The 27,176-nt window shown below is 39.4% G+C and overlaps 1 protein-coding gene across 3 annotated transcripts in view; it reads right to left on the bottom strand.

Annotated features, from left to right (window-relative positions):
- Positions 1-26,752, bottom strand: part of LOC131683423 (potassium voltage-gated channel protein eag) — a 117,757-nt gene extending 91,005 nt beyond the window's left edge. For 2 of the 3 annotated variants that reach the window (XM_058965400.1, XM_058965401.1), the window contains exons 1-2: positions 26,084-26,724; positions 1,999-2,428 (exon numbers count right to left, since the gene is read on the bottom strand). In XM_058965400.1, coding sequence (XP_058821383.1) covers positions 1,999-2,077 — 79 coding nt within the window. In that variant the 5' untranslated portion in view covers positions 2,078-2,428; positions 26,084-26,724. Of the gene's footprint in view, positions 1-1,998; positions 2,429-26,083 lie in introns of all 3 variants that reach the window. The other variant, XM_058965402.1, reaches the window with a different exon arrangement.
- Positions 26,753-27,176: the final 424 nt, after the last annotated feature.

Here is a 27,176-nt window from a genome sequence, read left to right as displayed (position 1 = left end):
CACCGACCTTAGGTTATAAACAAAGTGGCGGCGAGAATCTGAGCTGGAGCTGACTACTTGCGGAGTTCCAGATCAAATAAAACAATCAATTCCAAGTTGGAAATTTTGGTTTGATTTCCCTGAATGAAAATTAAGTATTATAAGAAAAATGATTTTTTTAAAAGCAACCTTGTTTTTATTTGGGTACAGAATCTGGTACAGATTTTTGTATAGAAGAATAAATACAGATAGAAAAGATTTTTAAATTCCTGGTACAGATTGAATTGTGGCAACACTGACTCCACCACTATTTCGAGTCGGTTTTTGCTGACTGTGGTTTGAAGCTAGCCGAGTGTGAGCCGATCTTCAAATACGAAATGCGTCGTGTAAAGATAATCGAAACTCGTCTTTATCCACATTGTATTTGCTTCGCTTGATGCGCAATACAATGACAAGCGAAGTGCTACACACTTCCAGACAATCCGACGCGGTAATATTTATAGTATAAGAATTGATGAAACATGAGTGCGACGCAGAAAAGATTTGAATGTGTTGGTATTCCCGTTTGGGGAAGTTTATGTTGCGGCCGTTTTAGTATTAAACGTCTTGCTATTAGAGCATTTTTCTTATTACCGTGAAAGTATTACGGTCGAATTTTGGGTATAGTGCCAGATTTACGTTAGCTCCAAAGCGGAACATCACATAAGACTAGGAGTTTGCTCAGCCAGGAGCTGATCCAAAAAAATTTCGGAGGGGGTCCGAAATTCGATTTTGAAATGTTTATTTTTCAATAAATAATACGTAATATCTTCAATTAATTATAAATCAGTTTTGGTGGTCGAATCTGGTTTGGAATGATTTTGAATCTGGAACGAATTTGAAATAGAAACTATTTCAAAATTTCTCAAGAAGTTTTTTTTTCCTTTTTTATTTCGACTATGTTATTCACATTTTCTTTTTTACATTTTAACGACATTCAATTAGCTAGAGATTACTGGGTAGGGAAAGTTATGAAAATTAAAGCCATAGTACTCAAGTGAGAGCAAGGATGTGAAGTAAACAGATCGGAAAACTAGAAGTGGCAGGGTCATTAGAACAGGCTTAATATTGTACGGGCTTAATCTATGTCTTCTGTTAATGAGGGTCGAGCCTCACGGTGACGGTCACGGTGACAACGGTTGTCACGGTAAAGATGGACACGTCTATCATTATCAACACACGTTAGTGAACTCGGGAGATTCGTAGCTATACTGCTTAAGCTCGACCCTTATTAACAGAAGACAAAGATGAAGCCCGTACGATATTAAGCCTGTTCTAATGACCCTCGCTACTTCTTGTTTTCCGATCTGATTACATCACTTCCTTGCTCTCACTTGAGTACTATGGCTCTAATTTTCATAACTTTCCCTACCCAGTAATCTCTAGCTAATTGAATGTCGTTAAAATGTAAAAAAAAATTCTCAAGAAGTTAAAAAATTTCGGGGGGGGGCTTCAAGGGGACCCTCCCCATGAATCCACCACTGTCAGAAACACAAATAATGTTTTCGTTTTTGGAGCTAGCGTCAATCCAGCGCTAGCTTTGTTCTGTCACTAAGTTAGTGCCCGATTTTGATGAGACGAGGTTTAAAAGCAAATTTCATAACTAATCTATTGACAAAAGAAAAACTTGATGAAAGAATTCAAACGAAATATCGCATTCGCTAAAAAGGAAGCTTGAGTGAATATTTTTCTTTATTCTGTATTAATTGTGATTGCTTCAGAAACATGATTTGACTTTTTAATAAAAAGCTTCACAGATTTACACACATTCTTGTTTAATAAATTTTTGATCGTAGTACCCTTTAGTACTCAAGATGCAACGAGGCTGTGAAAATACTAGACCAGCTGAGTCATTTATATGTTAGATTCGCACTAACGAACTAACCCAGAACCACTAATTGAAAGTTTGCGCTACACAAACCACCAAGTGTGCTATTGTCATTGCATCGATATAGCAACTGTGGTAGAAGTTATACTTACGTTGCGAATTAGACCGGCGGATGATGTTCTCCAGGAATGTGTTTTGAGGAGCCACGAGGCCCCGTCTCCCTCCTGGCATTTCGAATAGGAGTTTTTATCTGCAAGCTTTAAGCGATATTCGATGTACTATTACTTTCGTAGATTTTCCATTGACTTAGAGTAATCCTCTTTTTATTCATATTCTCACAATTTTTACCACTCATCTGTGCAAATGAAAACACTTTCACTCTAAATAACTTCTTTTGATATTTTTTCTAATTTTTTTCCACACAAGCACTGATCAACACTTTCCTTGTTGCAACTTATAGCTTAATACAGCACCAATAATAATTTTACTTTTAATTACTGTATGCACGTTCACTAAAAGAAGCTGATTCGATATTTAATTCCACGCACAATTTAATTTATTCTTGAACAGTAAACAACAACTCTGAAATGAAATAGAAGAAAAACATGTATCAACATTTAAAAATTACAAGTTTGTTATTAGGTCTATTTGAAGGCTTTTTTATATAGGTTGACAGCCATATATAATTTTTAACTCATCTACGGTTGGTTCAGTCAGCCGAGTTGTACTCTATCATACAGTGTGACATGTGTGTACAAAATTTGTGGGCGGTTTCGATAAATGGCATTCTAAGTAGAAAAGAAGTCACGAAGACGGCATCCTTTGCTGTTCATCGACAGAGGTGCAAAAATGAAATGGACATGTTCTCAACAAATTTAAGTAGGTGTTAGTCCGACAAATAAATTCATAAATGGCTGTTCTGGCAAATAATCTCCGGTAACTACAAGGGACAGTCCAATGGGATTGTACGAACAGTTGACGAATAAACAACTAAATATAGAATATTTTGGTAATAATGTTTCATCTTTTAATCAGGTAGCAAGTACTGGAAACACGCGCCTCAACCGTCTCACTAACACAACCACACATGGATTAGATTATACGAAATGGATGAAACAGCGTACATTATTTTTTGCAAATAATTTTAATTCTTTTGTTAACATTCTGAAAGTTTTCCTCCTTCCATGTGAGAGTTTTTAAAATTAATACATACAGTGCGTAACCCTATATAACATTCGTGTATCCCCAGTGTTTAACCTTCTTTAGTTGTTAACTTCTTGTAATGAATAATGTGCTGGCGGGTCCTATTAACCCGGATTTGAAGTGCAATTTCAGAATTATTTAAAATCAAATCAAATTGTCTTCGAGGCTAAATTGTTTTTTAAAGTCTCAGTTTTCCATTTCTAGTAAATGTTGTTTATTTTGATTCGGTTGGCCAATAGGAATCGGTGCTTCCATAATACTGTTCAAGAGATAATATGGTCAATCAATGAAGTTTTGTAGTAATCTTAAAATAGATTTAAAACATACCTAGAATAATATTGAACTCTCAACTTAAAAAGTAAGCACAAGAACCTCCGGGAAGATCCGAAACGTCCATATAACTGATCAATTCATGAACCCATTTCCAGAGCTCAGGGCCGGCGGAAAGCGTGGGTAGTATGGGTAGTACTACCCACTCGAAAATAACCGAGTGGGTAATTACCCACTCGAAATTTTGAACCATTTTAAAAAATTTAGATGCGCAACGCATGTATCTCGCACTACACACATTTGAAAACATCGATGTACCACAATTTCATTTGCATAAACGAACGTGATTTAATGTGAATGTAATGTAAGCGTGTGCATTGTGAAAAGGGAAACAATCCTTATTAATGGACCCCTCACCCTATGCTTTCTACCCACTCGGGCGTAAAGTGTTTCGCCGCCCCTGCCAGAGCTTGGAGGTTTATTTGGATGTATTATTATCATTGGCATAAATGTGTACTTGTGACTGGTGGTGGACTCTATTGGTCACGTAAAGACGTTCCGGAAGATTTGTAACACCCGCAGAACTAGCTAATTCAGAGGGCTTGTTTTACGGGTGGCAGACGAATATTCATGATTATTAATGAATATCTTTGGCGAAGATGATTTATTAAATGTACTGCTTTCATAGAGCGTCATTTGTATGTAAATAAAACGTTCCATAATGATCGATATCTTTGTTATAAACTTTTTATGCGTGGGAAATCTTAACCCATTATTGCCCAACTTATTTTTCACACACAGCACAAATTGAGTTTTCCGATTGGAAAAAATGGTGTGGTCATTCCAGTGAATTTAATTTCCTATTAAGAATAGCTGATATAATAAGGAACAATCAGTGAAAATTTCAGATTGATCGATTAATTAATTCCTGAGATATCGTGGTCGCCGCGAATGAACTTTTCAACAAAATACAATTCCGAGATAATCGAGTTTTATTGTCGGAGCAGCGAGTCAACGGTCTAGCGTATCAAACACTACGCACCGCCTACGAGTGGTCAATGGGTAGTGATCTATGAATCGCTGTAACTCAAGTTTTAGTATTCCGATCTTAATGAAATTTTGAGAAAATTTTCCTCAGCGTATGTAGTTTGAGAATATCTAATTTACAAAAATTCGATTTTTTTCATCATGACAAAAATGTGTAACCCCTTAAGGGAAAATTGAATGAAAACAAAACATAAACACCGGTTTAACCACTCTAACTTCTATAAACGTATTCTGTACGAGTATATGAACAATATTAACTCATTAATAATGCCTGTTATGCGTTATTCCTTAAGTAATAGGAGTTATTCTTAGCACCTACACCCAAAACTCGGCAGAAATACCTTTACGGTAATAAGAAAAAAATGCTCTAATAGCAAGACGTTTCATGCTAAAACGGTCACAACAAAAAATTCTTCAAACGGCAATACCAACACATTCAAATCTTCTCTGCGTCGCACTCATGTTTCATCAATTCTTATTCAATAAATATTATCGCGTCGGATTGTCTGGAAGTGTGTAGCACTTCGCTTGTCATTGTATTGCGCATCAAGTGAAGTGAACACTATGTGGACAAAGACGAGATTCGATGTTCTCTACACGACACATTCCGTATTTGAAGATCGGCTCACACTCGGCTAGCTTCAAACCACAGTCAGAAAAAACGACTCGGAATAGTGGTGGAGTATTTCGGCTGGTGTTAAATTGAAATTTCTTTTCTATCACGGACGTTAACAGCAAGGTAGCGGCTGCATAAAACATGAACAGTCCTTCCCGTCATGTACGGGAAGCAAGACCTATGGTTTGGATCCACGTATCCGAACCGAGGGTCCGGATCCAGACACTTGTCTGGATCTAAGCACCAGGTCTGGGTCTGGTTCAGGTCCGGACTTGGTAAGGGGAAAGAGGATGGACTATATCCGGGTACTGGTCCGGATCCGGGTACTGGTCCAGATCCGGGAGCTGGTTCGGATCTGGGCACGTGTCTGGATCCGGGAGGTCTGGATTTGGGGACTGGTCCGGATCTGGCAGCTAGGCCGGATCCGGAAACCGCCCAAACTATTTATTCCACTATCCAACCTACCCAGTAAAAAATCCGTAATTCTGGCTGGTTTCTGCCAATATTGGGGCAGATTCCAGCCTGAATTTGGTCAGAGATCCGCCAGGATTCCGGTTGGTTTGACCCGGTACTAATACTATCATAGCAATCGACCGAATTATCCTACATCCGAACAGAGCCGAGGTTGACACATACTGAAAAAGTGTTTGATTGTGTGATGCGCATACATGAACAGCAACCGAAATTCGTCATTCCACCGTTTACTACCTTTGCGGGAATATGAGTTTAATACCGCAATGCGCAATTGCGTGGTCTGTTGCCGAAAACACAATAGAATCTTACCCAAAAGTAATAGAAACATACCCGTCGGATTTTGGGTGTACTATATATAGTAGGTTGGGCAATAATGGGTTAATCAGAAATTTTCTGAAGATTTTAAAGAGCGGCTATATTGAACAAAACGCTTCCCCGCATAACTAGGATCGAGTCAACATACGTTTTTTTCAATTGTTTCCCAAAATTTCCCAAGCTCCGGTACATCCGTAGATCTGGTCAATTCATATACTTGGTTCTAGAATACATTAGCTGTCTCAAAGCTATCTTCAGAATTCTCATTCCAATGATTTCGTGTTTTGCAACACGACTTGGATCTCATTGATGTAACCCGGATCTTCCGTGTGATTTTGGTTGGGATGTACTATATGCATTAAATATTTTTAAAATGTTTTGGGATCAGTTTTACTGATTGTCGCTTGTACTCCATAATGATTTATGGAGGTTAAACTACTTTGGCACTGACTTTTTAGTACAGTCCTCCAAGACCTTCCAAAAATTTTGATTTGATCATCGTGGAGCAACGATCAAAGAAGAAAAGTCAAGAAACAATGTTTGCTGCATTTATCTGAGACCGAACAGCGATCTTGACAAGTACAACTTTCACTCCTGCATGGTCCAAAATAATTTTAAGAAAAAGCCAACCGACAAGACAATGTACATACATGATGTAGGCAATTACAATCTTCCTCATCTTTGGTGGATTTTCGATGACGATGCTAGCTTCCTGAAAAGGCAAAATACCGGAACAAGAGATGGCCATCCCAGAAACGCTGGTGGTTTGTATCAATTCTGCTCTCTTAGCAACGTGAATGAACGGATTTTGATTTAACCTTCCTCAACGACACTGATGTTTTCGAACTGATTGAGCCTCTGACATCTATACTGAAGGTAGACCCTCACCACAAACTCTTTGTTTTAAGGTTTGACACGCGTTCTGATGGAAGTGACGCTCTTGATAATGTCCCGCAAATATGATATTAATAAACTTTTTCGTTTTAGATCCATTAGTTTTATGGCTATCTTTGTATCTGGATGTATGAATTTCTTAGCTTGTCGAGTGCCTTCTACGTTGCACCAGCCGTTTAGTAGTTGGTCTCTTGCGCAAGCCAAAAGTTCTAGTTTGATGGCACAGGTAGATATACCTAGAAATGGTTCTGGTCCAACAAACATGTTTGATGAACCACGCCTGACTAATTTGTCGACCACTTCGTTACCATCGATTGGCCAGGTACCCATAATAATTACTTTATTCCGAGTTCCCAGTTGTTGTAAAGATGTGATGCACTACCACTCACATTTTGACGACCTTAATGCCAACAGCACTGCTTGGCTGTTAGAAAAGACAGCGATTTTTGCATATCTGTAGTTTCGATTCCTACAGACCTCTGAGCAGGTGTTGCTTATACCTCTGCATCGAAAACTGTAGGCCACTTTCCAATTTATATGGCTTCTTTAATTCATGGTCCGTAGACTCTCAAGCCAGTCAGCTCACCCATTTTAGAACCATTCGTATAGAATGATATTGTACCTTGAGTCAGTATGGAATACCCTACATCCCATATCTGACGATCCACTATGTGATATCGAAGTTCGATTTAGCCTCCATTTTATCTTGAGCTATAGTCAAGACAGGGTTTAGTTTGAGTTCCTTTGTTATACTAAGGTGACCATTCAAATCCCTATAAAATAGTGGTTTATATTGTAGCACGCCTCCCTCATAACATGTTTGTGCAAAGAAGGTACATGAGGCATGGCTTCCATAGCTGTAGTGTGTGTTGATTTCATATCGCCTGTGATAGAGAGGCGTGCTAGCCTCTGAACTGTACCCAATCAGAAACACATAACAGAAATATTTGTTACTTGTTATAAATTTATGTTATTTTAACAACTAACGAGACCTAATTTATAACACAATATGTTACAAAAATTGTGTTCTGTTACAATCTTGTTATTTTATTCTGATCGGGTAGTTAGTTTAGCTTGTGCGGTCTTTTGCTTGACGTTGGGTCATCACACAATGGAGGAATAAGTTAATCGTGGTCTGGCGATGGTCGTGTAGGACCGGTAAGCCAATCTCGGTTTGAGATCCCAAATTTTCCTGAGGAGTTTACTGCACTCCCACAGTGCTGTTGTTGCGTTATTAACGGCGTATGTGCGGTGCGAGTTCCAATTCAGTTTTTTGTCTAGGATAACACCTAGGTGTTTCACTTCTTCTGCGTAGTTGATTGTAGTTCCACTGAGATTGGGGGGAACCAACTTCAGTTTTTTCCTATTGGAAAATGGCACAATGACCGTTTTTGCAGGGTTCACGTTGAGTCCCTCTTTGATATACCAGGTCATGATGAAGTTTAGGGCTAATTGAATCCGATCGCTTAGTACAGGGTCATATTACTATTCCTTCCTAAAAATGAGTGAAGTGTGTAATAGGTAAATCTTTGATGCGTTTTTTCTCGAGAAATGTTAATAAACAACATTTTAGCTAATGAAAGTATCTGACAACCTTAACAATTCGTGAATGACAACCTGTTTTAAATGAATTAAAAACGTCCAGAATTCTAGTATTTTTTCACGAATTCTGGTGGCAAACCGGTAATGCTCGTTTTTATCAAGAATTCTGCCAGGAATGTGTAGTTTTGCTCCACTTCTGCCAGAGCTTTGTTCGACTATTCAAATAATTATGGCCGGAAGATATTGCGATGGTTCTGGTATGGCTCCCATTACAATTCTTCTCGTGTTTTACTCGGTTCCGCTCTAACAGAAACCGAACTGAACGGTTTCTGCCGGAGAATTTGATGTCTGGGGTATATTGGTTTGATCACGAAAATTTTCGAAAATACTAGAGGATGACTCTCAAACTCGAGCCAATATAAGTGACTCGAATGTGAAAGTTAACTTCTGCTTTTCTTCAAAATCGATTCGTTTTATTTTTGCTTTTTTAGATTCAAAATGTCTATCTAAAAAAATACAAATTTGGGGATAGAAGTGTTTAAATAATTTTGGGGATAGAGGTGTTTAAATCATTTATTTTTATGCAGCTATGGAAAACAATAAATGAAATGTGCCTTTTTTAATTGTTGCTACATTCGAGCTGCCCTGACATTACCCATACACCACAAAATTTGCTTAAGAGGTCAATATATGGGAGCTGGCAAGTTGTCCCGGGCTGGTTTTACTAAAACTCCGGAAAAGTTTATCTACAATGCGATGTACGCTGCATCTTCCAACATAATTGACCAATGTCACCAAAAAAAAAAAACGTTCCGTCACTTCGAACGTGATGAAGTGCACAAGTTTTCTAGTTCCAGCTGCCGAGAAGCGTAGACGTAATGTATTTTGATTTCGCGAAAGTATTCGAGAAGGCGCCACACGACATTGCTGTTTTGAAACTGCAGCGACAAGGCTGCATTCTTACTTCTTTTAGCGATCCGTTTCGAAAGAACTGGTACACACTTAATTTTTTCTACCGAATCTCAGCAATTTTTGCAACTTTTGCCGATATTTGAACATCCGAGCACTCGGCAAACTCATTTTTCGTTGAGATCTCAGTAAAACCGACAATTGTTTGCTGAGACCCGGGAAATATTTCGCTGAAAATCAGCAAACTAATGACACTTTTTCGAGATATCAGTATAAATATTCACTGATTACTCGGCTGTGCGATAAAAATTGCCGAGCTCTACGAAATGTGTACCACACGTTCAAGCGCGTTCGAAACGGCAACCGGTGTCCCTCAAGCAATCTTATCCACTTATCATTCTCTTATTCAACAACGATCTCTGCACTCCCTTGATAGTCTGAAAAACTACACTGCGCTGATGATCTGAAAATGTCTCGTTGCCTCAGAACTTGACTATGCTGTGCTTCAAAAAGATCTAGCCAATATATAGGAATGGTGCTTGCTGAATGGCATGCAGATCAACGTCGATAAATGTAAGGTGATAAGTTTCGGGTGCTCTAAATCGTTGCAAGCCTGTGTCATCGAGAGGGTGGATGCTAACCGAGATTTGGAATAGTTATTCGACGGAAAATTTTGCTTCGACAACTACATCACTGCAACAACGACGAAAGCTTTTGCTACATTGGGCTTTATGAAAAAGAACACAGCTGAGTGTGTGAACTTCTACACGCTGATATCCATATATTGGTCCGGAGCACCCTGGAGTTTGCTGTTCAAGTGTGGGAGACATACAACGCCATCCAAAGTAGTCGGTTGAAGTGTGTTCAAATAAGCTTTGTACGATTTTCTCTCACAAAACTGCCTTTGGAACAACCCTATCCGTCTTTTGCCGCATAATAACAGATGCATGTTGCTAGATTTGCCAACGTTGAAGTTCTGTCGCACTTTCACTTTTGTTTGTCGCACTTTTGTTAATTGTTTATTATAGTTTTTAAAAATAATGAGATGTCTACAGAAGTCTGAGCCACGTGCGCGATAAACAGATACAGACTAACTTGAAATCGAACATGGTGACCAGTACTAAGAGCTCATCGGGTTGAATCGAAGCTTTTAGACTTTTGTTGTGATCAGGGTCTGATTTTATGATGGAGTTGCTTTGCTGGCTTTGCTCGACAATAGAGCTAATCTCGGTTATTGCTGCCATAGCGGCAATAACGGAGTTGGTTCGTTGAGTGGAGGGCTTGGTGACTTCTTCTGATAAAACTAGATATCCGGTTCAATTCCTGATCAATCCAGGGTATTCCCGGAAAGGAATATCCCTGGATTGCTTTGGGTTAGTGGTACGCAACTTTCAATAAAGGGGCCTGCTGTGGATGATATACCTCGATTAGACTCTGCACTGCCACTAGGCTCGTCACTTCTCACCTTAGCAGGTAGTACCGATGTCTTGGTCAGGCGGGAGGAGTCTTACAAAGAATTATCAGAAATGGAAGCTATTGGGTTCAATTCCCGATTCTATCAAGTATCTTCCCGGAATGGAAATTTTCTTGATGGACCCTGGTTGTTGATGAAACATTCGAAATATATCTGGTTACGTTCTTTTGAAGGAAAGGCTATGTCTGCAAATTGAACCAGTCCGTTTTTTTGTTAACTGGTCTTGTCATGATTTAAAATATTAATTATCTTCTAGATAAATCGTTCAGCTCACACCTTTGTGGTGGTATGAGCTGGGACCACCATCATCATCATCATTTCTTGCAAAGAATGTTCAAGTTCAAGTTTCAAGGATTAATTTTTTTGTTCCTCCTAGTGGTATAAGGAATCGTCCGCTTCTGTGAATTCCTAGACACCGTACAGCTTATGACCAGAATAATCTGGTGGACAGATATTGTACCTTAAGTTTATAACCTTCTTAAAAAAAATTTAACATTGACATTAACAATAGTATTAAGAGTAATCTGTACGGTACATGCAAAAGACGAAATAAATAAAGATATCTTCAAACAACTACAGACAATATTTCCATGAGTAAAAAATATCTAAGTTATTATGAGAAATAATGTAATAGTTCCATTTCGTGGTTAAAATATAATATTATGGCCAGAGACTGTATAATAGACCGGCAACAATTTTGACGGTTGAGGTGCGGACAGGTAACTGACGTCCCTATCTCTACATACAGAGTTTGACATTAGGTTACATCGATTTTCCACCGATCGATTGGGGTCAGTTTGATAACGTCAAAATCGGTTGAAATGTCATTAACAAACAGCTGTTGCAGTAAACAATAGAAAACAATGCACACTTTCTTTGATTTGATGCAAACAAAAGTGCTCCTCGTTCGTATTTAGAACAAATTTCGTTACAATCAATGCTCTTATGTTGACTACGATAATGTGATGTCATGTCACCCTCTTGGGTGCGGACTATTCATTTACCGCCCACATTCGCACCGCGACGAACCCTATCAGTCACTTCAGAGATTATCATAAATTTGTATTATGTCGTAAGAAGGTGAAACATTCAAAGGATACTGCAGAAATATTAGTCAGTTGTCACCACAAAAACCACGGAGCACAGAAAATCCACGTGTCAATAATGTTTGTGCTGATGTTGCTTAATTATTCAAACACACGTCTAGATTTTTTAAAGGCAAATGTAGTCGTCAATTTTCGATTCCACTTTCACCGCGAGGATATTATGCATTCAATTTACACACGAGTGTCTCTTTAGCACGTAGATGGCATAGAGACAGTTTAATTATTAGTCAATCGCCGGTGTCGCACAAAAGCGCAACTTTGATTATGTCTTATCACGAGCAAATCGTTGTTCACAAATGGCGACACGGAACGTACCGTCCTTCCCCATGGCCTCGGGCGGAAGCCTTTCTAGATTCCTTGCAGACCCAAATACACACTCAGACTAGCGTACTACGGTTTCAAGTTGAATCGTTCAAGGTGGGGCTCGTATACTTTCATGATTCTGCTGTCTTTAAATCACACCTTGATATAGGTTGCTTATGCAAAACTTCTTCGTCCTTATCCTTTACACATGAAATTGCACTTTCGCCCAGCCACGGCTGCACATTAGTCTAATGCCCCATACATGCACGTGGCATCGGACGGAAAAAATTTCTTGTCGGCCGACATAGCAATGAAGGTTTCGAATGTGTGGAACTGGAATACAAGGACTCTCATAAAATCAAGCAATTTGATGAAGAAAGCAGTTCAGAAGAAGAAATCATGTTCCAACAAATGCAGGAAGTTTGTACGATTTAATTACAAAATTTGAAGGGGAGCGGAAGCAATTTTTCCATTCCATCATGGACGTTTATTTTTGGATCGGGTAGTACTAGTTGAGCATAACTACCGTGTAAGCATTCTTCGGTATAAAATTATTGAAGTATTTCTTCTCTTCTAGCTAAGCAACTTATTTAAAAAAAAAAGTAAAATAATAAAATACCAATTCTCATTCATAACTAGAATATCAAATGCTCAAATATGATTTATAGTCATGTTTTGATGTGATGTCAGCATGTGGGCTCATAATGATTATACATTGTTTTCCAAAGTAATCCTAAGAATTTTGACATTCGACTTGCTGACATGCTGTCCAGACCCAAAATTCAAATTTTTCGACCGGTTTGAGATCCGTTTGGAAAAGTTTATCTCAAAATAGTAAAACGTTTGTTTTTATGATAGAGTGAAACATTACACTACCAGCTAGAGTTTCAAATGCGCGATGGTCATTGAATAAAAATGCATCATATTCGCCTGCATTTGTCCTAAATATTCAATGTATTTAAGGTCAAACGAAGCAACTGCGTCTCATTTAATACAAGTTATGATACAGTGCGGATTATTGCACGAAGTCATCGTACAGCAACATATCAAACGGAATAAAACGAGTCACAGGGTCATTGAATGAATATTTATTCAACTTTGAACGAATCATATCACTTTCATTCCAGCAGTGCAAAATTAAAAGGCTATGTACAAGACACGACCACGGTTACATTGAAAATACAGCATTTCCAGAAAAAACTATGTGCGAGTTTCAGATTTATAGATTATCAATAATTTACAGATTATCTGAAATATTTGCATAGATTGTTGTTTGTGCAAACATCACAGATAAAAGATCATTTGACCTGAAACACATTTATCGATGTGGCAAAATGTACGGAACGGAACAATTGAATGAAATCAATTTTACTATTATACGAATTTCGATTCCACGGATTTTCTATTATTGAATCATAACAAAATTAATATTGAACCGATTTAATAACACGGTGCTACAAAATAAAAAAAACACACAAAACCACGTTTGATCAATTTAATATACCCTGAAAATCTTGATTTATAGCAAAAAACAACTATTTTTCAGGATTTTCGGCACGAAAATTTTTTGTACGGGGTCATTTTTCAACCGATTTTCATTTCTCGAGTGATTTGGAAAGAAGAAGAAACGACCTTTCCAACAGTATGCTGTTAAGTTCTTTTGTTAAAAGTACTATGCGGTTTATATTACGTTCACACTACGAATTCAAATGTTTGACAACAATATAAAAGTAACTGATTTTTTCATTTAAAAGGTGAAAATTGGTCAACATTTTTATTAGGAAGCGTCTTCGTTTTAATAGAAATTTAGGGAGAATTTTATTCCGAATCCAACGACCTACTTATGATCAAAATCAATTGGAAAATATCAGAGAAGAGAAACTTGTTCGCATGAACTTTTAAGCGGAAGGTCTCATCTAAAATTTTCTAAACAGATTTTTTTGCTCGATCTCGTATAGATTGGATATATAGGATGTGTGTGAACTTTGAGCCTGAAATGGGAAAAAATAATGAAAAATTTAATTATATAATTCTATAGTGCGGGACAATATCTCTCTAAGCCTCTCTTAATAGTTCATGTGAGAAAGTTTTTAATTCCTCTGCCGTTTTTCAACTGATTTTGATGGTAAACAAGTCGTTGTATGCGAAATAGAATGTTCTCTCTAAAATTACATTTAAACAAAGACGCTTTTTAAGAAGAATGATGGGTAATTTTGATAATTTTCATGGAAAAATCGCAAAATTATGGTACTTTTCATATTGTTGTCCAAAAACATTTAACAAACAGTATTTTTGACAAAAGAACATAACAGCATACCGTTGGAAAGGTCATTTCTTCGTCTTTCCAGAACATCCAAAAACGTCCAAAAATTTTAACTATATAGTCTCATTTTCTTTTTTACATTTAAACGACCTTCAATTAGCTAGAGATTACTGGATAGGGAAAGTTTTTCGATCTGTATACTTCACATCCTTGCTCTCACTTGGGTACTATGGCTCCAAATTTTCAAAACTTTCCCTACCCAGTAATCTCTAGCTAATTGAATGTCGTTAAAATGCACAAAAAAATTTAAATTATATGGGGTAAGTTTATGCTTGATCCTAACATTCCCGTTTTAATTGGATTGGGGATCAATATTCGGATTGGGGACCAATATTCGGAATATTCGGATTGGTGATCAATATTCGGATTGGGGTCTTCTATAAAGTTAATCAGAGCGATAAAATACACCTTTTTAATGAATACGATGAATCTGTAGCAGAATTAAAAATATTCAAATTCATTAAATGAAAATTAATCATATTCGCATTCATTTTTAATCAGTGACGCAGCTGAAAACGTAAAACGAACAAACCGTCCATTCCTCCATGCAGATTTTCATTCGGCTCCGATTATTACACGAAGCGACCGTGCAGCAACGAATTAAACGCATTAAAGTAGGCCCTGGCACAATGTAGGGGAAGATGGAGTAAAACGCACCCCCTAAGGAAATATGATCATAACTCAGCTATAGAACATCAATCGGGAGAATTTAATTAATAAAATCGTTTAGCCAACATTTTCCTCTGTAATCATAACGCTTTGAAAAATAGTCAAGAACATGAAAAATATTCGATTCTTCAAAATCATTAAAAATTGCCTGTTGAAAAATAACGCACCTGTTCGGGGGTAAAATGCACCACAACAACGGGGCATAATGCACCGCAACAACGGGGCAGAATGCTCTATGAACAAGCAAGCAGTTTTGTTTTCTGACGAGATTTCCCAAAAGTGTGCCATTAAATAGCCTTAGGTTATGACGGAGACTGCTAGATAAGTTACGTATAAAACGAATACTCAATATTACCATCTCACTTAGGGTTGCCACCTCTCCGGGTTTGACCCGGAGACACCGGTTTTCGGGGGCGATCTCCGGACCTCCGGGTTTCAAATCAATTTCTCCGGGTCTGGTGAGACGACGGATAATTGTAACTTTTATAGTACTGCATTTATTTGTTTCAAACGAACTCTTCCGGTGTTGACGCTGGCTACTGCTACGGCGGTACTTAGCTGTTGATCAGCGAGGAGAGCTTTGCTCTTTTGTTGGACAGTGAGGAATAACGGGAATTTTTCCGCCCCGCTAATTATTTCGGAAGATACAGCAGTGTGCTTCCCATACGATGCAGCTTTCTTGAGGATTCTCTCCTCTTTCTGCTAGCTGTGGTGAAGACAGTGTTCGTTTGGCTTATCCTCCACAGCGAGATTGAGTGGTAGTCTTGGATTCGCGGTTAGCCGGAGAAATGGAATAGTACATCTATCTAAACGCACAAAACAATTCACAAACACAGTCTCTACGCATCGCTCGATCGAGATAGAAGTGTTTTGTTTTCGGTCTGTTGGAAAAAGAACAGTGCAGTAATCCGCGTTCAAGGTTATTTTGCCATTCTCTACCTCTTCGAGGTTTGGACTTTTATTCTTTTGTGCGTGTGTTAACCGTTAGGCCACATTCCTCAACCTTTTGTTCGTAAAGCGAGGATTGAACAATAACCAGCTATTTAAGCTGGACTGGTGCGTCGTGGGAAACGAGTATACAGATAAGTGAAATCTACCTTTTTGATACATTTACGGCTTTTTCCCGTCTGCGCGGGTTCTGACCCCGTGCGTTGACGGTGTCGATGGCTTCCTCCCTGGATGGCCAAATGGAGATCGAGTCGACTCCTAAGGCTCTCCCCCGACCCAAACAATATCCAGAGCCCTCGACCGGTCCCTTTGTGGTCTTCTTTCGGCCCAAAACAAAATCGCTGAATCTATTACAGATTTCAAAAGACCTGACGGAACGGTTCTCGGCTGTGACCGAAATAAAAAAGGTCCGCTCAGACAGGCTGAGGGTCGTGCTGACTAACTCAAAGCAGGCAAACGATATTGCTTGCTGCGAGAACTTCACGAAGGACTATCAATTTTAATAAATAATTTGAGTTGCGATGCATTTGCATTATGTGAAACTTGGTTAACTTCCGACATAGATCTCAACTTCCACGACTTTAATATTATTCGCCTGGATCGAGACACCCCCTATGGAGGAGTGCTTTTGGGGATCAAAAAGCGCTATTCCTTCTACAGAATTAACCTTCCCTCGATAACAGGTATTGAAGTTGTCGCTTGTCAAGTAACAACCAAAGGCAAAGATCTTTGCATAGCTTCCATATATATTCCCCCCAACACCGCGATTGGGCATCGCCGGCTACATGACATCATAGAATCCCTGCCTGCACCGCGACTAGTTTTAGGCGACTTTAACTCTCACGGTACGGAATGGGGTTGCCTTTATGATGATAACCGTTCCTCTTTAATTCACAATATTTGCGACAACTTCAACATGACAATTCTAAACACGGGTGAAATGACACGGATTCCTCCCCCACCAGCGCGCCCAAGCGCATTAGATTTATCCCTTTGCTCGACCTCGCTAAAGTTAGAATGCGCGTGGAAGGTAATCCCTGATCCCCACGGTAGCGACCATCTGCCGATCGTAGTCTCCATCAATAACGGCTCAAGGCCATTGGAAACAATCAATATTTCGTGTGACCTCACACGAAATATCGATTGGAAGAGCTATGCTGCCGCGATATCCGACAACATCGAATCTACTCAAGAACTTCCTCCGGAGGAAGTGTACAGCTTTTTGGCTGGCTTGATTCTCGACAGCGCGAATCAAGCTCAGACTAAGCCAGTACCCGGCGCGAACATACAAAAACGTTCTCCCAATCCCTGGTGGGATAAAGAGTGCTCAGACGTGTACGCAGAGAAGGCCGCCGCGTTTAAGACCTTCCGGAACGACGAGTTACCCGCTAGTTTTCGACAGAACGCGACGTTAGACAAGCGAATGAAGAGTTTGATGAAAGCCAAAAAACGCGGTTATTGGCGCCGGTTCGTCGACGGATTAACGAGAGAAACATCGATGAGCACTCTTTGGGGAACAGCCCGACGTATGCGAAATCGAAACAGTACTAATGAGAGCGTGGAATATTCAAACCGTTGGATATTCGATTTCGCCAAGAAGGTTTGTCCGGATTCCGCCCCGGCACAGAAGATCTACCGCACCGCGTCCCGTCACGATAACGCGAACGAAACACCTTTTTCGATGGTGGAGTTCTCACTTGCTCTCTTGTCGTGTAACAATAAAGCTCCAGGGCCAGACAGAATCAAATTCAACTTGTTGAAGAATCTGCCAGACTCTGCCAAGAGACGCTTGTTGAACTTATTTAATAAGTTTCTTGAGGCTAACATTGTCCCACACGATTGGAGGCAAGTGAATGTCTTCGCCATCCAAAAACCAGGTAAACCAGCCTCCGACCACAATTCGTATCGACCGATCGCAATGCTATCTCGTATCCGGAAGTTGTTCGAGAAAATGATCCTATCCCGCCTCGACAATTGGGTCGAAGCAAATGGCTTACTGTCAGATACACAGTTTGGCTTTCGCAAAGGCAAAGGGACGAACGATTGTCTTGCGTTGCTCTCAACCGAAATTCAAATGGCCTATGCTAGTAAAGAGCAGATGGCATCAGTGTTCCTAGATATAAAGGGGGCTTTTGATTCAGTTTCTATCAACATTCTTTCAGAGAAGCTGCACCAGCATGGTCTTTCAGCGACTTTAAACAACTTTTTATTAAACTTGTTGTCGGAAAAGCACATGCATTTTTCGCATGGTGACTTACCGACATCACGATTTAGCTACATGGGCCTTCCCCAGGGCTCATGTCTAAGCCCCCTTTTATACAATTTCTACGTCAACGACATTGATGAATGTCTTGACAATTCATGCACGTTAAGACAACTTGCAGACGATGGCGTGGTGTCTGTTACGGGACCCAAAGCTGTCGATCTACAAGGACCATTACAGAATACCTTGGACAATTTGTCTGCATGGGCTATTAAGCTGGGTATCGAATTCTCCACGGAGAAAACTGAGCTAGTTGTATTTTCTAGGAAGCGTGAACCAGCACAACTACAGCTTCTATTAATGGGTCAAACTATAGCTCAGGTCTTCACAGTAAAATATCTAGGGGTCTGGTTCGACTCGAAAGGTACTTGGGGATGCCATATTCGGTATCTGAAACAGAAATGCCAACAAAGGCATTCTTCGTACAATAACCGGAATGTGGTGGGGTGCCCACCCAGGAGACCTAATTAGGTTGTATCAAACAACGATACTGTCGGTACTGGAATACGGATGCTTCTGCTTTCGATCCGCCGCGAACATACATTTCATCAAACTCGAAAGAATTCAGTATCGTTGTTTGCGTATCGCCTTAGGGTGCATGCAGTCGACCCATACGATGAGTCTCGAAGTGCTGTCGGGCGTTCTCCCGCTGAAAAATCGATTTTGGGAACTCTCATATCGATTGCTTATTCGATGCGATATCTTGAACCCGTTGGTGATTGAAAATTTCGAAAGGCTTGTTGAGCTCAATTCTCAGACCCGTTTTATGTCCCTGTACTTTGACTACATGGCGCAAAATATTAATCCTTCTTCTTACAATCCCAACCGTGTGCATTTCATAAATACTTCTGAATCTACTGTTTTCTTCGACACATCCATGAAAGATGAGATTATTGGAATTCCGGACCACATACGCCCACAAGTGGTTCCAAATATTTTTTATAATAAATTCCGAGAAGTCGACTGTTCTAAGATGTTTTATACTGACGGATCAAACCTCGAAGGGTCCACTGGCTTCGGTATTTTCAATCAAAAGTTCACCGCCTCCTACAAACTCAGTGACCCTGCTTCAGTCTACGCCGCAGAACTAGCTGCTATTTAGTATACCCTTGGAGTCATTGACACATTACCCGCAGACCATTACTTCATCGTCTCGGATAGTCTGAGTTCTATTGACGCTATTCGCTCGATGAAACATGGAAAGCATTCCTCGTATTTTTTGGGGAAAATACGGGAGCTACTGAGTGCTTTATCTGACAAATCTTTCCAGATTACCTTGGTGTGGGTCCCTTCTCATTGCTCCATTCCGGGCAATGAGAAAGCGGACTCCTTAGCTAAGGTGGGTGCTATTGAAGGTGACGTTTTTGAAAGACCAATTTGCTTCAACGAATTTTTCAGTATTACTCATCAGAGAACCCTCGAAAGTTGGCAAACCTCGTGGAGCAATGGGGAGCTAGGAAGGTGGCTACATTCGATAGTCCCTAAGGTATCGACGAAACCTTGGTTCAAGGGGATGGATGTGGGTCGTGACTTCATTCGTGTGATGTCCCGACTCATGGCGAACCATTACACGCTGGATGCACATCTCCGACGTATTGGGCTCGTGGAGAGTGGTATCTGCGCTTGTGGCGACGGTTATCACGATATAGAGCACATAGTCTGGGCGTGCACCGAGTACAGTTCCGCCAGGTCTCGGCTTATGGACACCCTCCGGGCCCGAGGAAGACCACCCAACGTCCCGGTTCGAGATGTGTTGGCAAGCCGCGATGTCCTCTATATGTCCCTTATATACACCTTCATAAAAACCATCAATATCCAACTTTAACTGCCCCTTTTTCCTGATCATTCTCAAAAACGCTCTCTTCCACCTGTACCATACACCCACGATGGTTTGATGCGACCCCAAGGCGACACAAAACATCCCTGTCAAATGAGCCAACAAGCACGGGACCTAAAGCACGAACATCACACGCACAACTCGAAATGTAGCCGATCAGCATCTGAGCCGCACTACGAAATCGTCTGGAGAAACCCCTGCCATCTTGAGAAAGACCACCCAGCGTCCCAGTACATGATTCTTCCTGATGAAGGCCACCCTGATTCTGTAATCCATCCGTTGATCTCCCGAAGTCTGAAACTGAAATAATGCTCTCCCCCTGCCATGTTTGTCCACCCTACTTCCCCTGACTCTTATACACAGAAGTAACACCCCTTCCCCCTCCCCCCCCCCCCCAAAGATCTTCATGAAGCATTTAGCTCTTCTTGCCTTTTCTAGTTTTAACTATTATATTATATGATCTCGTTGAAAATGCCCAACTCTACTACCACATAAAATAACTCTAATTAATGTCTCCGAATCTTTACAAAATTTAATCACGCCCTCTAATTATTTCTACTTTTAAGATAGTCGTAAAAATTTTCCCCCTTAGTTAAACATTATTTGCTCCAATAATCTCATTGCTAAAACTGTCAAACCATATTGCCATAAAAACTAAATGACCCCCTAATCTTACGAAAATTATATTACCCCCTTGTGTATATGTATAGCTATAAATGCGCCTTAGTTTAATTTCAAAAATCAATATGTAATCCCCTAGTTTTAAGTAATTTAAAATGTAAAACAAAACAAAATTGGCACCTTTAAGCTAACGCAAACCTGCCTTATCAAATAAACGAATTGGAAAAATTCACAAACACGTACCATTTACCGCTTTATGTGAGCGACATGGAACAGTGGAGCGCATTATGCTTAGCCGAAATTAAATGTATATTTGTTCAATTCAGTAGTTAATAGAAACCAATTAAAGTATTCTAAATATCGAGCAATCGCTGTAATACAAATTTCTGTCGGGTTTAAGCGTGTACATCATGTTTCTCGCGAAGCCTATCCCAAGTCAGCAATAATCTCTGGGTGAAAGTCTGACCAAAGGTGGCAACCCTAATCTCACTTTGAGCAAGAAAATAACTCAACCCACAAAGAATACATATAGTCCTATGAATGATAACAAACAAAAGTCATAAAGGATAAGCGAACAATAGTATTCGGCAAGAAATGCAACATGCATATCAGTGTGGGAAATCCACGATCACTCTGCTTCACGATGTTGTTTACAAGCCTTCTCGCTCAAGCAATCTAGCTTGGGTGTATTCCTAGTATTGAGGGTGCTTTTGACAATGTGTCCTTCCAGTCGCGCGGTCATGGGATACCTGCATGTATCTCGGGTTAGATAAACGCAAGGTTTAGTAACCGCATTCTTTGCTCGTCACTGCGACAGGCTGAGATACGGAAGTAGTATTGAGTATTTGCGGTTGTCCTCAGGATGGCGTTCTGTCTTCTTTGTTATGGAACTTAGTTGCCGACGCCTTGTTGAACATTGGATTGTTGGATTTCCAACCTACGGGTTTGCTGACGATTACCAAATACTAATTACTGGACTTTTCATCGGAACAATCTTTGACTTAATGCAACAAGCATTAAGAGCTGTCGAACGGTGGTATCGGCAAGTTAAATTATTAGTTAACCCAAGCAAAACTTCAATGGTTATTTTCACGAAGAAGCGAATAACAACCGGGGTTCACCCCTTGCAGTTCTTTAATTCTGAGCTACTGTGTGCAGATCAAGTCAAATACGTTGGAGTTATATTGGATTCAAAATTGAATTAGTCTGCTCACATTGAGTTCAAAGTCAAGAAAGCGTGCATGGCCTTCGGGCAGTGCAAGCGAACTTTTGGAAAGACCTGGGGTCTCAAACCTAAATACATCTATTGGATTTACATGACAATTGTACGTCTAATACTACCATACGGATGCCTTATTTGGTGGCAGTGAGGAGAGGTGATGACAATCCAGTCAAAGCTAAACCATCTGCAAATAATGGCGCCCATGGCAGTGACTGGTGCTTTCACCACAACTCCGACTGCTGAGACACTTTTAAATATCAAACCATTACACATACACCTCAAACATGAATCACTATCATGTGCATACAGACTGCGGGTTACTGGGCTTTGGCACAATAACCATGCTGATCTTGCTACCAGTCATACACGATTGTGGTCGATTACATGGTGTGAAAATATTCTTGCTCCCAGCGATAATACACTTACATGTAATTTTCCTTACAGGACATTGAAGCTTGAACCGACATGTGAAGATTCCCTCTCGAGAGGAGTGGTTGTCTGGCTATATGGAAAGACAACAACAAACGCTAATGGTCTGTTACACTGACGGTTCTCTGATGGAGGGACGTGCTGGTGCTGGCGATGGTGTCTACTGTAGTGAAATGAGATTGGAATAATCTCACTCACTAGGTAGATACTGTACTGTATTCCAAGCAGAAATCTTTGCGATTATGTGCGGAGTACAATCGGCCCTTCACTGAGTTTGTTCGGCAATGTTATAAACTTCAGCTCCAATAGTCAGGCTGCAATCAAGGCCCTTAGCTCAGACAAACCACAGTCCAAGCTATTGGAGAAATCTACAAACGTGTTGCCAAACAAAGGTGTTTCTAAAATAACCGTGCCCAGTGATTTCGAAAAATTTCCTACACTTTTTGAAGATCCACTGCGGCATGGACCATCGGCCACTGCAAACTCAATTATCGCATGGCAGCTATTCAGCGCGCTGAGTCTTTTTCATGTGATCTTTGTGAATCCGACTACGCAACCTCATATCACATGATATGCAACTATCCAGCAGTAGCGCAATTGCGATTTCGAGTTTTCGGCCGTCATTACATAGACGACACCATGTTTGGACGACTGAAACTCAGAGATCTCCTTCTCCTTTCCTTCCGCTTAGGAAATGATGAAAACACACAGCAAGGCACAAATCCCACATACGAGGAACGTGCCGTTCAAGCCAATATATTATGAACGTCAATATTGTGGTTCTAGAAACAAGGAGGAGAGATCAGACAATATGGAGGGGACCTGAGGAGTCTTCGCGCCATACGAGGCGACAACTTTCCATAGACAGAGTGAACTGGAGACGACTTTTAGATACAGCATAACACAACATAGCCTTTGACTGATTGGTAAGTAAAGTATTTAAGTGAAAGATTAGCAACAAGTTTCCAACCTAAATAATCATTTTAGTGATAAATCCTCCTAGAAATAACCATGGGAAATCAAATCTTCAAAAAATTAGTAAGAGACTTGATGTCTTCAGCAAGGTTGATGGGAATTTCATTTCAAACATCTTTATTAAAGACGTGTAAGCTCTGTTACATGCATCGAGATATAAAACGATATTTACGAAATTATTCTTAATTGCAGTTTTCTTCAATATTACTGTAATACGTGAATATGTGGAGCATTCATGTCTTAAGCCACGTTATTTGTAATAAAATTCTCGAACACTTTACTGAAGACACCAAGTTTTTCTAGACTACATTTGTTTAAAGAATTAATGCATCCATCTGGGAGGATTATTCACCAAAATTATTTTATCAGAATATGTTCTACATTGCAAAATTCTTCGAAAATACTAAATCTCCAAAGCTGACGGTTTCGAAACTATATGATATTGACCGTAAAAACTGTTCAAGTATTTATTTTACTTTTGTTCGCTAGTAATATTTGATTCAGTACTCAAATGTACATCATAAATAGCCACTAACTTGACATTTTTTTAATTTTCGTTTCCAATCCTACTTAGTAGCTATTCAAATAATTGATAGTACAAAAGATAATCAAATGCTAATAAAAACTGATCCTTATCTACTAAAGGTCAACGGAAAACGCCATTTTCATTAGTTTCTATGTGGATGTTTTCATGTCGGTATTTTATTTGATATTGACATGATTTGTCAACTATAAGATCTCCAGTAAAACTCAGTTACAAAATCTCATTCCCACAATTTACCAAAAGTCCCCATGGTCTTTAAAACATTAAGTTCTCGATGTAACAATCAGATAATAAATTTCCAAATTTTTATTTAAATATTAAATTTAAAAAAATAAACTGGCCGCCATCAATATTTTTTGTTCGATTCTATTAATGTTGGTTTGGAGGGATTTATGGCTTTTGCCCGAAACCTTTTTTTTATTTAAAATCCCCAAACTCAAAAAATTGCATTAGTGTATGAGTATTCCTCGTAGCTCAAAGACTAGTTGAAAAAATAATATTTTTTTGTGCTTTCGGGAACGCTTTTCTTAAAAAAAAATCGATGTTTTAAGCTCTAAAGCTCTAAAGTATTAAACAAATTTTATGTACAACACAAAAATTTATGCACAAAACATTGAAATTTCTTGCTAGGTGAAGCGCGTTTAGAAGTGTTGTAAATTTCAAATTTGTCTCGGTTCTCTATAGAAATTTGGGAAAATATTCTCTTATATTTTCAGATAAAGTAATAAAAAAATCGATTTTTTGAAAAATAACCTTTTAAGATTGTGTCTAACATATTGAATTCTTAAAGTATAGAATACATGCGTAATAAAAGAGAACTATGGACCTGAAAAATAAATTAAAAAATATGTACGTTATATCGACGAAAAATGATTGTTCTATCAAGTGACGCTATATCGAAGAAACGTCATATCGAAGGTACGTAATATTGAGGATTACCTGTACAAAGTTCACCTTGATGGCTTACAAAAGAAATGTCACTAGCAGAAAAATGTTTAAAGAACGAGAGCAAAGCTGATGGTTCAACAGAAGATTCATACCCTATCTACACTTTTGCACCCAAACAGTCTAGCCAAACAAAACTTACTCCGATTCAGTTTAGAAGAATTCTTTAACTTGTAAAAAATACACATTGTCCAAAATTGTTCATTGAAATAGGGGAGAAAAATTAAAGTTTAAACGAGTTCTGTACCTTTATTTTCTTAAAACGACGTATTCACATGAAATAATCTTCGTTTACGAATGTGCAATTATAATACGTAGGGAACAACACCTTACAATTTCAAATTAACCATTCAGCCATTAACAGCGCTTCGCGAAAAATACTGTTCCGAGATCACGTTTAACGGTCTGTGGAGCCAAGTAACGGTCCCGCACATCGAAGCCGCTTCATATCTTTCTCGATAAATTACACAGAAAGTTCATCCAAATGTTTGTTTCAAAACATTTCAAATCACATACCTCTATCAATGCTTCGCAAAAAGGATACCAACGGTAAGCAAAGGTCAACAGTCAAAGTCAATATAACGAGAAAAGACGATAGGATTTTGCGCGAACTCGGTAAATCATATTAGTCAACGCGGTTTGAAACGCTCTGTAGAACAGTAGGTATTGGATGTGGGTCAAACTATCATTATTCATTATTTACAGCTTTCATACTTCTGTAAGCGAATTATTTAATCCTCCTAATTGTTTTCGAATGAAAGTACAGGAAATATGGTGCACTATTACAATTGGTTTTAGACAGGTATTTCTTCGTTCTATACTTCAACTTATGTTTCTGTGGGTACACCACCAGTAGAGATATACTGCGTAACTAAAAGCGGAATGCCCGATAGACATATTTCTGTCGCAACACTCAATGAATATATAGATAAAAATCAATCAGATTTGTACACTTGCTACCGATTTTTCGCTTCAGAGCTGGTCAACACTGGCTGCGACAGACTTCAGCAAAGGACAACAGTTATATCGACTTTTTTACATCTATTTCACGTTACTTTTGTCACAACCACAAACGCAAACGTGTAATACCGACTCCACCAACGTTCTGAGACGGCGAAAGAGAACACATTCCAAGAACTCAATTGTGTGCACACACGGTCCGCCCTGTGCTCCGATAAATGTTTCAAGGATATGCGTGCAATGTTCTCGTCAAAAAATCCATTGAATAAACTAATTAGCGAACGAAGGTGGGTCGGACTGGGGTTGTAGTGTGTGGTGAAGCGGTCAATAAATTTACTGCCTACATACCTTCCAGGACGAATGCGAAGGTTCAGACGTTGTGCTTCTGTCTGTTGCTGATTTTCTGAATGAATGAGATTTTGTGTTTTGTAACCGCATTAAACTGTAGTTTTCCACTTTTAATCCCATTATCTTTTCCACTTTTCACGCATCCCACATTCAACACATCTCATATTGCAGGCGACACTAACTAGTAGCACACAAGTAGCGCTACCAGTTTATTCCTTTTACATTTTTTAAACCACTGCGGAATAATTTGCAAGGACCATCTCAATTTTCTTGCCCTTCAATATTTTCTTCTGGAGAAAACCATATTTACACTACGTTACGAGCTATTTTTTCACTCTAGAAGCAAAGTTGGCAGTAACTTTTTTTGCCTTTGCCTAGTGAACACCTTCGGTAGCCACGAAGAATTTTCACGTCTCGAATTCGAAGGACTATGGAAAAAACACTAACAGTAAACCATTCCGACGGATTCCGAACTTTTTTCACTAACAATTTCTTTCTTTTGAAGCAAACCACTGGAATCCTAAACCATTCATTCCAACTTTTTGCATTTCAAACCTTTCAGAACCACAATGAATGAGGATTAACCGTTTCTCGCTTCATCTCGACTAATACTGCTGCGCCCTGAACGTAGACTACACTTTTGCAAGTGGAAAAATTGTGCCTCTTCGGGAAAGAGTAGACACAGGCGCAGTACAAGTAGTCCGTCGTGCACGAGCTGTCGGTGACAGGGTGTACCCCTGAATGCCCATCACGAAGCAATGACAGCTACTATTGCCGCTATTCGATGCCGACAGGTGACAAGCTGAGTCAACAAGTTGGGCTGCATCATTATCGTTGGGAAAAAACATACTACATATTCAAGTTACTATATAGTGGGTTCGGCATCCTTCAGCAATGTCAACAGGACCACATTAATATTGGCATCACGTCAAAATAAACTCAATCAATGTAGGGGAATAACGATTGAACTAAAGGGAGCGTTCACTCCTCAACTACGCCACGCATGACGCGTTGTAAAACGCAGAGAATCGAAGGTCCTATATTCCTTTATGAATTTTAATTTTATCTTAGTTTGAATGAGTAGTCGACAATT

The sequence above is a fragment of the Topomyia yanbarensis genome, chromosome 2 (assembly GCF_030247195.1).
Source record: "Topomyia yanbarensis strain Yona2022 chromosome 2, ASM3024719v1, whole genome shotgun sequence".
In the NCBI taxonomy this organism is placed as follows: Eukaryota; Metazoa; Arthropoda; class Insecta; order Diptera; family Culicidae; genus Topomyia; species Topomyia yanbarensis.
The sequence above is the reverse complement of the archived record's forward strand: the minus strand, read 5'-3'. Positions and strand labels throughout refer to the sequence as shown.